Below are 13,463 nucleotides of genomic sequence, written 5' to 3' on the forward strand. Positions count from 1 at the left end.
CCACCATCCGTCTCACACACTCTGCTTTTAAACATGTTGCTTAAAAGCCCTTCAGGAAAGTAGCAGCTAAAGTCCCACCGACTGGAAAAGGAAGTAAAAAAAATGGAAATGTATCAGTGTCATCTTGTTTGGCTCATCTTTCCAGTGAGTCCAAGAAAATGAGATCAAGGTGAAGTTTGTATTTCCTGTCAGACCTTAGGGGGGTCAGTCCTGGCTGGGTGCTGGCTGGTGTCTGTCTGGCTCTGCTCAACCTGGTCCCAGCGTGGCCCTGTTCCTGTCATGTCCACCAGCTCTTTGTTATCTCCCCGGCTTATGACTGTGACCTGGTAATATGGCTTCTTTGTCTTCATCCTCAGCCAGTCTGTCCAGTTCACTCCTCGTCTCTCCAGGGAAGATGTTCATGCCAGATTCACTGTTTAAATTATCTCCTGCGGCTCACCTCAGTGTGTCCTGTCTTTATAATAGCAGGTTTTATCCATTACTACGTCACAGTGTGGTGTAAATGTAAACAAAGACGATAACAAACAGGTTCAGGAATGTGCCAATGATGCCCAACATGGCCAAGATGGACTCCTCCTGCTCCTCCTTGGCCTCCAGCGCCTGCACGTCCTCGAGGGTGATGACTGTGGTGCCCATGATCCTGACGCTCAGCTAACCTGGCAAGGGAACACTTATCTGGAATAAAAGAAAATGATGGCTGTCACACAACAGATGCTCCTCTCCCTCCAGCTAATCTACCAGTTTTTCAGAAAAACCTGGTCCCACACAGGTCAGGGTTCAGGTACTGCACCCACCCCCACCTCCCTCCAGAGGAAATCAATTGTGAATGGAACAAAACAATGGGCATGCAGAGTGGAGGTGTGAACACTGTGTTTATGACCTGATCCTCGATATCCTCAGACACACCTCCAGCACCAACGCTAACAGCACCCCCACTCCCCACCCCCATGTTAGAATAAGCATGATTTAATGCTGTCATTTAGAGCCCCCTCACACCCGCCCACCTCTTTTAACATGCCATTAATGATTAACCAAACCCCCCCTGCAAGTAGTTGTTCTAAATGTGACCCCCCCCCCCCATGTAAGAAGGAGCCTCAGAGAGTGAGGACAAGGAGCTGGAGATGTTGTTATTTCCAACTGAAAGTGTGAGCAGAAAGGTAAACAGGATCATTCTTGGCTCGGGGTTAAATGTAAACAGAGTTGTAATCATCTTCATCCTCATCCAGATCTCTGTGGACACGGTGTGGCCGTCCAGTAAATTCAAACCCAATAAATATAAAGTATAGAGGCTTACCCTAAGGCGTTTAAGGTATAAGTCAACATCATCCAGCATGCTGTTTGGATCCTCACTGGAAAACCGCGGCATGCTACTATGGGGGGGGGCGTCTCCAGTGAATATCTCCTTGTTCCTCCGGTTTGTAGCCCCTCCTGTCAGCTTCAGCCCACCAGCCCCAAACTTCCCTTCAGTTCACCCCCACACAAGTCTTTGCAGTCAGTTTTTAATCAGCAGTTTTGCATTGCTGCTGCTGCTGCTACAGCACTAGCAGCCTCTGTTTAGGGGGCGAGGAGAAACCCTCTCCCCATTTGCCCCCTCCCACCTCCCCACCTTTCCTCCCATCCTCCCCATATCTTGAGTTCCCTGTCACTGCTTGCCTAAATTCCTCCCCCTCCCTCCCCAGTTTATTAGTAAACGTACACAATCCCTCGTTCCCCCTGTCCCCCACCCCTACCCCCAACGCTTGTTTGAGAACCCTCTGGGAAATGGAGCAATTAGTGCCTTTCAGAGAAGCATCCTTCCCTTCACTGAAGCCCCCGTGGCAGCATCGTGCATGACTCTGTAGGATCAGCTGATGGTGTATCGGTGACACCCAGCCTCCGCTCAGTGAGGCACCAACACATTGCTCCTGGAATCAGCCGAGTCTGACAGGTGATATTCCAGAGAAGGAGGAAACACTGTAAAATCCCATGGAGCAGCAGCAGCTGGCAATATAGATCTGCACCTACCGCTAGTGACAGCAGTGTTACGGTAGGGCTCCAGCGGCAGTTAGTCACCGTGGAAGAACAGTGCATTGCATAACCAATGATTGCGAGAGAGAGGACCGATCCTGATGGCCGTGGCAATGAAGGAGAAAAAGCATGAGAAGGAGAGAGAGAGTCAGGGAGGGAGGAGGAGAAAAGGAGGAGGGAGGGGGAAATGACATCGCTCCCGCTTACTGTTGTCTCCTCCCCTCACACTGCTGTGTGGGCTGGTTGAGCACACACAAACACACGCACACACATGCACACACCCAAACAGCTACCACTTAAATAACATAAAAAAAAAAACAAAGAGAAAAAGCTAAAAAGGAGGTGAACTCACCTCCACTGTGCTCGCTGTTGTTTGGGCAGACCAGTGGAGAGGGAGGAAGTGGAGGAGGAGGAGGAAGGCAGTGTAAAGATGTGGGGGTCTGTGCATGCAGTTCAATATTCATGTCCAAAGCTTCAGACACACAGACACGGCGCCAGTCGAGCTGCTCTGCTCCTCTCTCTGTGCTAAAGCCTCTGCACCTCTGTACGCTAGCAACAACTTCACTCACTCCAGCTTCTCCATCCTCCTCAGCTCCATGCGCAGTGTTGAGGTTAATAAATGTGGAAAACTGCTTTCCCTTCCACTTGTGTTGGTCAGTGCAGTTGTGCTGCAGTTCTAAATGTATGTCAACAGGCTTCTGATCCAGTCAGCTCATTTCTTCTAGCATTATGACTCACTCTCACTCCTCCTCTCCCTCTCCCTTCCTCACATTATCTTAATCCTGTTGTTTCATGTCTCTTCAGGTGTGATGCAAACGTCTGCTGCAGAATGCTAATACACAGAGTAATAGTTTGTAGGGTTTTTAAGGTTTTTAACTTGCATTAAAATAAGTTGTTTGACTCATTTTCAGTTTTCCAGTGTAAAATGGCTTTATGTGCCATGACTGCAGCATAACTGATTTCAACCCTCAAAAATGAATTGTTGTGTTTGTTTGTTGCAATCTTTGCACAGATCAGTCCAGGTCTCTATCTGCTGGTTATTGGTGATAACCAGCTGAAGCTGATGTTTTGATGAATACATGTACATTAAATACATTTACACATGAGCCCTGCTACTGGTCTTATTTAGACTGTCACTGCCATTAAGCTGCTCACTTGTTAATGAGCAGCCTGATTACAGTTTGATAGGTGGTCTGATCACACATTCCTTTGGAGTTACCTCCATTTCTGTATAAACTTGTTAAAATCTGATCAGATCTTCATCTAAGTTACAATAATAAACAAACACAATCTGTTTTATCTAATAACACACAAATCATTTTGTTGCTCTTGTCCATATTGGGAACATCATTTAAACATTCAGTTTCGGTTGGAAAAATATGTGGACTGTTCACTTGTTATTCATAATAAACACCAGCTGATGTGAACCAGGACTCAAAACAAAGATCTCAGAGACTGGGGCTGAAGAAGAGTTGATGAGGATGAAGCAGAAAGGGTCACAGAGTTTAGATCTTCATCAGTCCAAAATCAGGCAGACTGTAAATGGAGATGATTCACTTCTGTGGCTACTCTCACTAGAAGTGGATGTCCAGCTGAGATCATCAAAACAAGAAAAGTTTAGTGCAGATAATAAAAACTAAAAAGATTTTTCTGCATCACAGTAACATTTACAAATAGAATAGTGATGTATTTTATTTCTTTATTTATTGTTTTGTTTTCTTTCTGAGAGCCTAACTTTTCCTACTGATTCTAACCCAGTTAAAATGTCTGCCCAGTGTACATTTACCCAAAACTAAGGTACTTGAGTAGCTCAGTTTATAAAGGGATACTTTGTGCACATAAATGCAGTCACTATTCCTTCTGTGCTTTGAAATGGCACAGAGCTTCAGGCCACTTTTTCTAGTTGCTCCACACATTCTTGCTTTGATGCACATTATCTACAGTGTCCACTGAGGCAGACTGTGTGTTGCCGGAGACATGTCAGAGTCTTACTATTTCAGCGACTCTCTCCTCTGTTCCATTGCCCTAGAGGGGGCACGAAGACCTGACATTGTCCAGCCATGAGCTTGAGTCAGAGTATTAGCCACCCACTCGGTGTGACCTGCATGCTCAACGCCTTCTTCCCCTTGGGAAGGCAACAGGCACCCATCCCTTGTAGCAGCAACCAGCCCACGCACCAGCTTTCCTGTTCACCCATGAGTTGAGGCCCTGTGGTAACCCATTTAATGTGTCGTAGCTTTGTTTTTCATGGAGCATAACAGTGAAGCAGTGGGTGTGTGGAGCAAACCAATGACTGTCATATCCTGTGTCTCAGTTGCTTTGTTATGGAAGCACTGGGTGGGATGTGTTATTACCAAGACATTAACAAACTGCCACAGTGGTCACAACAAAATCCACCAGTGTTTATTTAATAACGAATAAAAGTAATGTGCAGTGGGCTGTTCTCTTAAAGCTACATTCATCACCCTTAGGTTTATTTATTTCTGCCACTTGGGGGCAGAAGAATAAGCTGACAAACCCGCAGCCCTGACACGGTCATACAAAGTTGTCATCAGTAACATTACAAAAGGCCTTTTTACCCAGGCATGAAGCTGGATTGGAACTACATTAGCAGTCTCATGGTCTCATGTTTTTGGCCACCTCATGACTTTAAGTCCAATATTTATAATATTTATATAAATAGTAGACTGTGTACTGTCGGTTTTCCAGAGTTTGTTTGCTTAAAACTGAATACTATGTTTTTAATACTGAGACCGTTGATTATTTTAAAGTTGAGAAAGTATAATAATGAAATATTGCTTAATCTGGGGTTGGGTCATGGTGGCAGCAGGTCAAACAAGGTAGTCCAGACGTCCCTCTCCTCAGTGATATTTTCCAGCTCCTCCTAGTGGATCCCATGGTGTTCCCAGGCCCGATGATATATAATCTCCTCAGTGTTCACTGGGTCTACTCTGGTGTCTCCTACCAGTTGGACAAACCCGGAAGACCTTCACTGGGAGGCGTCCAGGGGGCATATAACCCACCTCAACTCACTCAAATGTGAAGGAGCAGTGGATCAACTGTGAGCTTCCACTGGATGTCTGAGCTCCTCACCCTCTCTCTAAGGCTGACCCAGACACCCTGCGTAGGAATCTCGCGGCCTCATTCTTTCAGTCACTACCCAGACTCATGACCAGAAGTGAGGGGCGGAACAAAGATCAACAAGTAACTCAAGTGCTTTGCCTTCTGACTCGGCTCTCTCTTCCCCACAATGGTCCAGTACAACATTCGCTTTACTGCTGATGCCGCCCCAATCCGCTTGTCATTCTCCCATACCACCCTACCCTCACTCGTAAACAAGACCCAGAGATACTTAAATGCTGCCACTTGGGGTAAGTCTCACTCATATCTCTGGCAGTTAAGAAACTACTCAGTGAGCTGTGGAACCCCGAGTCTTCACACTCTGCCTCCTTCTCAGAGGACATGTTGGTCGGGTTCAGGAGTTTCTTCTCAAAGTGTTCCTTCCCATTGCCCAACATTATCCTCAGTCCGAGTCAGCAGTTCTCCTCCCCTGCTGAAAACAGCCTGGGCCAAGCCCTGCTTCCCCTTTCTTAGATGTCGGAAGATTTGCCAGAACTTCCTTGATGCCAACCAAAAGTCCTTCTTCGTGGATTCCTCGAACTCCTCCCACTCCTGGGTTTTTGCATCTGTGCACCCCAAACCACAGGGTGGTGGCTCCATGTTAGTTCTTGGGACATTTGCCAGCAATGGTAATCCATCAAACAGTTGTGGAGACATTTCAATCAAAACTAAAAATGTTCACCTGATGGTGGCACTAGAGGAAAGTCAGAGGATTGTGTATTAATAATTAATTATCCTCTGGGAACTATAAATGTCTATGTCCGTCTCTCCAGTAGTTGAGATATTTCAGTCTGCACCAAAGGACCAAGTCTTTGTTGGTTCAGCATTGGGAGTGATCACTGTCATATTCTCTGCACTTCAGCAGTCAGGAAACATTGAGATGTTTTATGAATAAATTTACATCAGTGATGATGTAGGATGGCCACTCTGTTGGACGATCATACACCCACAAACAACCGCAGCACAGGCCAATTAAGGGCAGTTATCAAGTGTGTTCATCCTGCGCTTGCACAGCTATCCTCATTAGAGAAGAACCATGGTCCCAGGAGCTGAATCATGAGCAGCTCTGAAATGATTAGTGTTGTTTCACCTAGAGGCTGAACAGCTTTATCTAAGATGAGGTATTTTATGTTTATGTTGACGGAATTTCAGGGGTATTGAGGATTTTTGAAGCATTTGCATTTTGGCTGCAGGGACTCTGCCCCCTACTCCGACAGTCAGTAAACTGAAACTGGCTGTTATTGTCTCTCAAATATAGATATGAATACCTGATGTTTTCCCGTCACTTCTTAGCCCTGCTGTGGCACCATCTTCAGTAATAAACAGCATAGAGGTGTCAATTTCTAAACAAGTTCCCTTTTCAAAACCTTTTCTGTTCCCTGTGTGGATGCCCCCTCCCCCATCCTACACCCCCAGTAAAATACCAAACATCAGTCTGTCAGCTGTAATTACAGGAATCTTCAGCCATCTTTGCAAGGGACCACAGGGCAGAATGGGTAGTAAATTGGATGAAAAGTGAGGCAGGAGACACGAGTGGACAACAGGGTTTTGGGGTTAATTAGAATTTCTCTGTTTGGCATTTGATAACAGTGCAGAATAGTCCGTGGTTCATTAGCAGTGTTATTTCCAGGTTTTAGCTATTTGGCCAAGAAGTATTTGAGATGAGATGTTGTTGTTGTTGTTGTTGTAGAGGTGAGAAAGGATGTCTACATGGTATAAAATACATGTATCTTTACTTTTTATTAGACAGAGCACAGTAAGACATACATGTTAGAAAAGTCATGGAGTATTTTTATAATGTCATGGAGACTAGGACATTTACTGAGTGAAACTGCACCCCAATTACATCTTTTATCAGACTGTGCCTCAGGCAGTTAATTATGTGCCTGCAATGCCATTGCATTGAAGCGATCACTGTGCAATAGCATTCACACTATTGTTCTTCAAATCTTTATATTTTATTCGTACTTTTCACCTTTCCACGGTCTGTAACTACTCCTTCATACTTTTTCGAACAGAAACCATTCAACTATCAAAACGTCCAAACGTCCAATTCTGGTGTACATTATATCTCAGTAGCACCTTGACAGAACTCAAATTTGGCACAGTGTTCAAAGTTCAAGGGCGCGCTAACCTCAAAACACATAGTTTTGGCTTTGTGAACTGATCTCCAGAACACCTTGAGGGAGCGTCATCAAATTTGGCACAAACATTTACTTGGACTCAAGTATGAACTGATTAGATTTCAGTGGTCAAAGGTCACGGTAACATCACAAATCATGATTTTGGCCTCGTGTATACAGTATCTCCAGATCTCCTTAAGGGAATCCCTTCAAATTTTGCACAAATGTCCACTTGCACTCACGGATGAAGTGATTAGTCTTTGGTGGTCAAAGGTAAAGGTCATGCTGACCTCAGAATACACTTTTTAGCCATTACTTAAGACTATCACAGACACAGAATTAGTTGCAGCTCCATCTTAAATGTTAGTTGCTGGCATTTAACAATGAAGCTCAGCTTCAGACTTTTCTCAGCAGCCAGCAACGCAGTTTAGCTTCAGCTTGGGCAGAAGCACCAATCCCACCGCAATTTCTCGGGAAATTGCAATGTGTAGTTTCAAGCTGCCCCTCCACATGCCATGCTAACTCATGCAGCCTCTCTCATTCAGGTCTGCAGGCCCGTTAACTATTCATCAGCCTGAGCATCCAACATGGCTATACATAGCACCTATCTCTGAATGCCCCCCAGAAGGCCCTAAATCATAGCAAGTGGAGGCCCGCTGTCCGCAGCACAGTGATGACTGCAGGTCAGCAATACCACCACTGTCATAGCTGTGATGGATGTCATGGCTCTGTGGGCTGCTGCTTGTCCTGTGGCTGAGAACAGGCTCTGCGTTTTCTTAGTGCTGCCTCTGCACCACTGAACACTGAAAGGTGAGGTCTCTAGGATTTCAGGGAAGTTGGAGTTTATTTACTGAACAGGGAAAATGATTTTCTCAGCAAGTGCAGTTGTGAACAGTACCCAACAAATTAATAACAGTTTGTGGAAGTGTGTTACCGTAGTTTTACATCATTAAAAACAACATGTTTATGTTACCTTGGAAACCTTGTGCCCACGTTATTGTGTCATTAGGCTGGAAATAACAGTAAACACTTGGGATAGGTGTACAGCGAACACCTGAGAACGCCTTGAGGGAATCTTTTCAGATTTTGCACAAACGTTCACTTGAACTCAACTCAACTGCCTAGATTATCGTGGCCAAAAGTCAAAGGTAATGGTCACTATGACCAAGCACATTTTTGGCCATAGGTAAAGAATTCACACACTAATTAACTGGACTGGTTGGTGAAGGCATCCAAGCACGAGGTGATAATTCTAGTTCAGCTTCAAAGTGATATTATACTATCTGTTAATTTACATAGCACTTATTGAAATCCGAGACAACAAAGTGCTTCACCAGGATAAAATAACAAAACAAGCAACAAACACATGCAGACAAATTACTCAAGATAAAAACCAAAAACAATAAAAACAGAAACACAAATAAGCAATGTAAAAATATGTGAATTATTCAAAAAATTATTCAAAAACTTAGTAAAAGAAATGTGTTTTTAGAAGCGATTCAAAAGAAGATATTGATTTTACTTTTAAGTGACTGAACTGGATCATGTTTTTAATGGACCACCACCATGTTGAACTTTGAATGATCAGCCAGAGTTTATATAGGCTATATCAAGTTTCATGGTAATCCATCCAGCAGTTGTTGAGACACTCGAAACCAAAATGATCAACCAGCTAGTGAAACTAAATGAAATGACACCAATGACAGTAAGATTCATCCTCTTGGGACCATGACTGTCTGTAGCAAGTGTTTTGGAAACCTCTACGGTCTATGTCACACATTCCACTCAAACGTCCAGCTCATGGTGGTGCTCAATGAAAACTTTTGGAACCACCAAAGTCATTTGTATTCTGATGGATCCAACCTGCCATCACTGAAACCACACTGCTAAAAAAAAAAAAAAAAAAACTAGAATCACCTCCTTGTGGTTGTCTGCCTCCACCACTCAGACCAGTCTCAGATTACATCCCTGTTTATCCAGAGTCATATTAAATATGAACCATTTGTGTGTATAATTTCTGTGAAGCCTTGAGTTATGGCTAAAAACTGTTTTGTGAGGTCACAGTGACTTTGACCTTTGACCACCAAAGTCTAATCAGTTCATCCTTGAGTCCAAGTGAATGTTTGTGCCAAATTTGAAGAAATTGCCTCAAGGTGTTACTGAGATATTGTGTTCACAAGAATGGGATAGACAATCTGAAAACAATACGCCTCTGGTTCTGACTGTTGCCAGCAGGAAGGCATTAAAAAAACATCCCATACTTTTATTCTTAATGAATAGTTTGTGTCCTTCACATATTTTGTCTATATATTCTTCACTTTGTCAGTCTCTCTCAGTAGTGTTCTCTTCTCCCTCCCCTTGTTTATTTAAAAAAAAAATATGTATTTAAAAGGTGTGGGTGGACGTCCTGCCCCTTCCTTTTTCATTAACAAGTGTGGCATTGGCGCAGGAGGAGGCATTCTGATGAGTTATTGTGGTGGTGTATGTAGAAGGGATTGAGATTCCATGCTGGGCGCCATCCACAGACACTAGTTATAGGACTGGAGAGCAGATTAAAGCCCGGGGAGGTCAGTGTTGTGCAGGTTCTGGTAGGAGGACAGTAGGGAGTTGGGAATTTCAATATAAATGTAAAACAGTCTGGTGCCACAAACAAGAGCTGTTCTATTTACTTTGAGGCTGACACTTCAGGGCACACACATGGATGCACAAGTACCTCCACACACACTAAACAGACCCTCACAAAATGATGCAGCTCACATGCTCAGCCTGTTGATAATTATCTCAGTTTCTCAACAGACCCTTGTATCTGATTGGCTAGACAAGTGCTGGTTGATGCAACTGACAGGCCACGGCTGAAAATTAACCCAACACTGAGCCTTTCATGACATTTTCTCATCTTCGTTTTAGTATTGACACAAGCCAGCCTCTCTCTAAATCTCTGCCTCCCTCTCGCAGTGAAATGTCACTATCAGGATTCACTTCAACGATGTGAATTTATCTGAAATTCCACAGTGTTTTTGCCGCTTTAGGCAGAGCTCTCAGGACTTGAACTACTGGATGGATTACGGTCAGTTTTTCTGCAGACAGAATACACCCCGGTGACTGGTGATCCTTTGACCTCTCAGTTCGCTTTTTCACTTTTCCAACAAGTGTGTTGAATCTTAGTTCTGTGTTCATTGGTTTGCTACAGTGACTGGTTAGTGTTATCATCATGTTTGTCCATTACCTTGGTTTACAACACTGACATGGCTGCATTTGGTTAGTAAACACTCCCTGCTAAACATCTGCATGTTAGAATTGTCATGGTCATTGTTACTCCTGATAACTCCCCACTTCATTACTACCTAGAGGGCATTTCTCTGCCTAGTTATAATTTCTGTGATACCTTTTCACCTGTGTGGAGCTGAACCCTGGGATTATATGTTCAAATGTAACATTCTTCCAGTGCACCTGTGTTTTCTTTGTTTTTACCTGTTAGTGCACAGTGCGTCAAGCTCTCTGCCTGCTCCATCATGTTGTTCTGGTCTCTGGACTACATCTACCTTCCCCTGCTTTTTGTCACCAGTGCACCCACTTCACAGCTGCCTATGAAATTCAGTGACTGGTTTCCATAAAAATTTAAGATTTTTTTGTATAATTCCAATTCTGTCAAAGTGAAATTGGAGACCCACAATCGACGCAGAGAAACATAATATCCGCTACTTCACCTGTGTACACCACCTGTGTGAGCACAACTTGAGGTTTGTGTACATAAGCCAGGGTGTGATTGTTAAACTGATCAAGTCTTGTAGTCATTATGAAGAAGAGAGAGAAAACATTGAAGGGCAAGTTTTTCTTCTGATGCTGGTGTTTGCTGCTGAGCCTGAACCTTGACTTGGCAAACGCCTCCTGCTGACTCAGGCTGCAGAGCCACGATCCGCGTCCTGGTGTTTCAGACCTCAGTTCAGTCGAGACGTAGGAGCTGTCAGGTTTGGTTGGTGAATTTTAGAAACTACTGAGGTAGACTGTCACAGACACACACACGCACTACATGTCACCAGTACAGGCTCTTACTGACTTGTCTTAACACTCATCTCCTGATTGAGACATTTTTTTCTTCCAGTGCACCTCTGACAGCCCCAAACTGCTCCTGTCTGAGTCCAGCTCTCTGCCCTGAGGCTTCGGTTCAGAGTAGATTTCCTTATTGTTCTGTCTCATTTCAGAAAGAGTCCATTCTTCACCCTCAAGCTGCTTTGACCAGTTAGCATGTCATTTGTCTTTTGCTGAAGATCTGATCATCTTCAGTATCAAACTCTCATAGTTTGCTGCTATCTGTCTCGTGTTTCAATGATACTTGTTCTTTTTCGCAATCAGTGTAATCACCAAACAGTCTGCTGTTTTTCTTCCCTCATCTTCCTCTGATCTGAGCATAGCTGCACAACACACACACACACACACACACATAATGTTTTCTTCTGAGCTTGGACTGTTACACAGGGCACAGTTCATCAGCCTGGCCTGTCCTCTGTAGTTTTCTCATATTAAAAACCCTGGAAACGGTAGAACAGCAAACAGAGTTGGCTTTAATTGTGTTGATGTTGTTGTTGCAAAGGTAGAACACAACGTTCTCACTCAGCCCTGATTATTGTGCTGCAGGTCTCTGAACACATTTCCAAACTGAAACTTTGACATCCAGACCCTGTTCCCAACCAACCATAATAACAAACATGCAGCTGTGTCAGGCTCAGTGTCACCTACCTAATACTGTCAACACGTCTCTGTATCTTTTGTCATCTTACACTTTGAATCCTTCTCGTCTCTCTGCAGTTCTGGACATGGCGCGCCACGTGCCTTTATACCGGGCACTACTGGAGCTGCTGAGGGCCATTTCCACCTGCACCGCCCTGGTCCCTCTGCTGCTACCTCTGTCTGGAGACCCGGGGCAGAGTGAGGAGGAGGAGGATGAAGAACACTCTGAGGGACAGACCTCTGTTGGGATGCTGCTGGCCAAGATGAAGACATGTGTGGACACATACACCAATCGCCTCAGGTGAGATGGAGAAAATTAATCGAACTTCATGGGTTACACAGAACGTCAAGGTGAATAATCACACATTCTCACATTCTCATCACACAAGTGTCTTCTGGGCTGAAGCTGACTTCATACATGACAAGTTCTGTCTGATATAATACTTTCATTTCATTAATTTCACCATTCCTGAAAATTCACCCAGTGTTTCTGACTGTCTTCTTTGGTATACTGATGAACTGAGAATCTTTACATCTGTAGCCCTGTTCACACTTGGCATTTAAATGCACCCTGAAGGATGTGACATGGCACTGAGGTTCAGCCACTGAGCTACTTTTGGAGGTAGTCGGGGACATGTGGAGGGATGTGTTTTGTACAGAAAAAGGCTTTAATCTCACCACGAACATGAACTTAATGAACAGTAAAAGAAAACTGCTGTGGATTAAAGGAGCTGTTTGTAAGTTTTGCTATTGCTACATAGCTAATTTTAGCATTAACAGCTATTTACTTAACAGTCTTGACAAAAGCGTCAGATATCATTGTATTTATAATACAGGAGGTTATAATACGTCCTCTGAGCAGCTGCTTCTTCAGAGCAGACTGGACGCTTCAGTGACTCAGTATCAGAAAAGTGACGAGATGGGCCGACTGGACTGTGGCTACCTGGTAAGTATGCTAACTTCAGAAGAGGAAAAGACGTGATAGAAATAGTAAAGTAAAACAAGAGGGTTGCTTTCCACCCCTCGAGACAGCTGTTGGCGAGTTTGGTGCTGAACTCACGATTCTTCTAGACTGGGAAGGTAAACAGTTGTTAATGCTAAAGTTGGCTATGTAGCAATAGTAAAACTTACAAATAGCTCCTTTAACCACTGTACCTGGTACACACACGTGCACTAAGGATTAACATGCATCCGACATCAAACACGACCACAACATCCTCCTTCACTCAGAGCTTCTTGACAACTGTCTTTTTGCTGCCATGCTGGGCTTACATATATGTACACACAATACATACACACATCAGAGTGCCTTACTATGAATGATGTATCTGCTGTTATTTTTAGAACATCCTGTCATGAATGTTGCAGCAGCCGTCGTATGGCAGCAAGGTTCATCTAAGGTACCACAGGAAGAAAACCTGACAGTCCAGCATTAAGTCCAGCTTATATTTGTAACTACTGTTTTCTGCCCTTAACAAGTGAAGA

The 13,463-nt window shown here is 44.0% G+C and overlaps 1 protein-coding gene across 10 annotated transcripts in view; it reads left to right on the forward strand.

The window, feature by feature from the left end:
* Positions 1-13,463, forward strand: part of birc6 (baculoviral IAP repeat containing 6) — a 136,251-nt gene that overhangs the window by 94,322 nt on the left and 28,466 nt on the right. For all 10 annotated transcript variants that reach the window (XM_022765140.1, XM_022765149.1, XM_022765143.1 and 7 more), the window contains one exon: positions 12,057-12,279. In XM_022765140.1, the coding sequence (XP_022620861.1) occupies positions 12,057-12,279 (223 nt within the window). The remainder of the gene's footprint in view (positions 1-12,056; positions 12,280-13,463) is intronic.

The sequence above is a fragment of the Seriola dumerili genome, unplaced genomic scaffold (genome assembly GCF_002260705.1).
Source record: "Seriola dumerili isolate Sdu_G_001 unplaced genomic scaffold, Sdu_1.0 BDQW01000665.1, whole genome shotgun sequence".
In the NCBI taxonomy this organism is placed as follows: domain Eukaryota; kingdom Metazoa; phylum Chordata; class Actinopteri; order Carangiformes; family Carangidae; genus Seriola; species Seriola dumerili.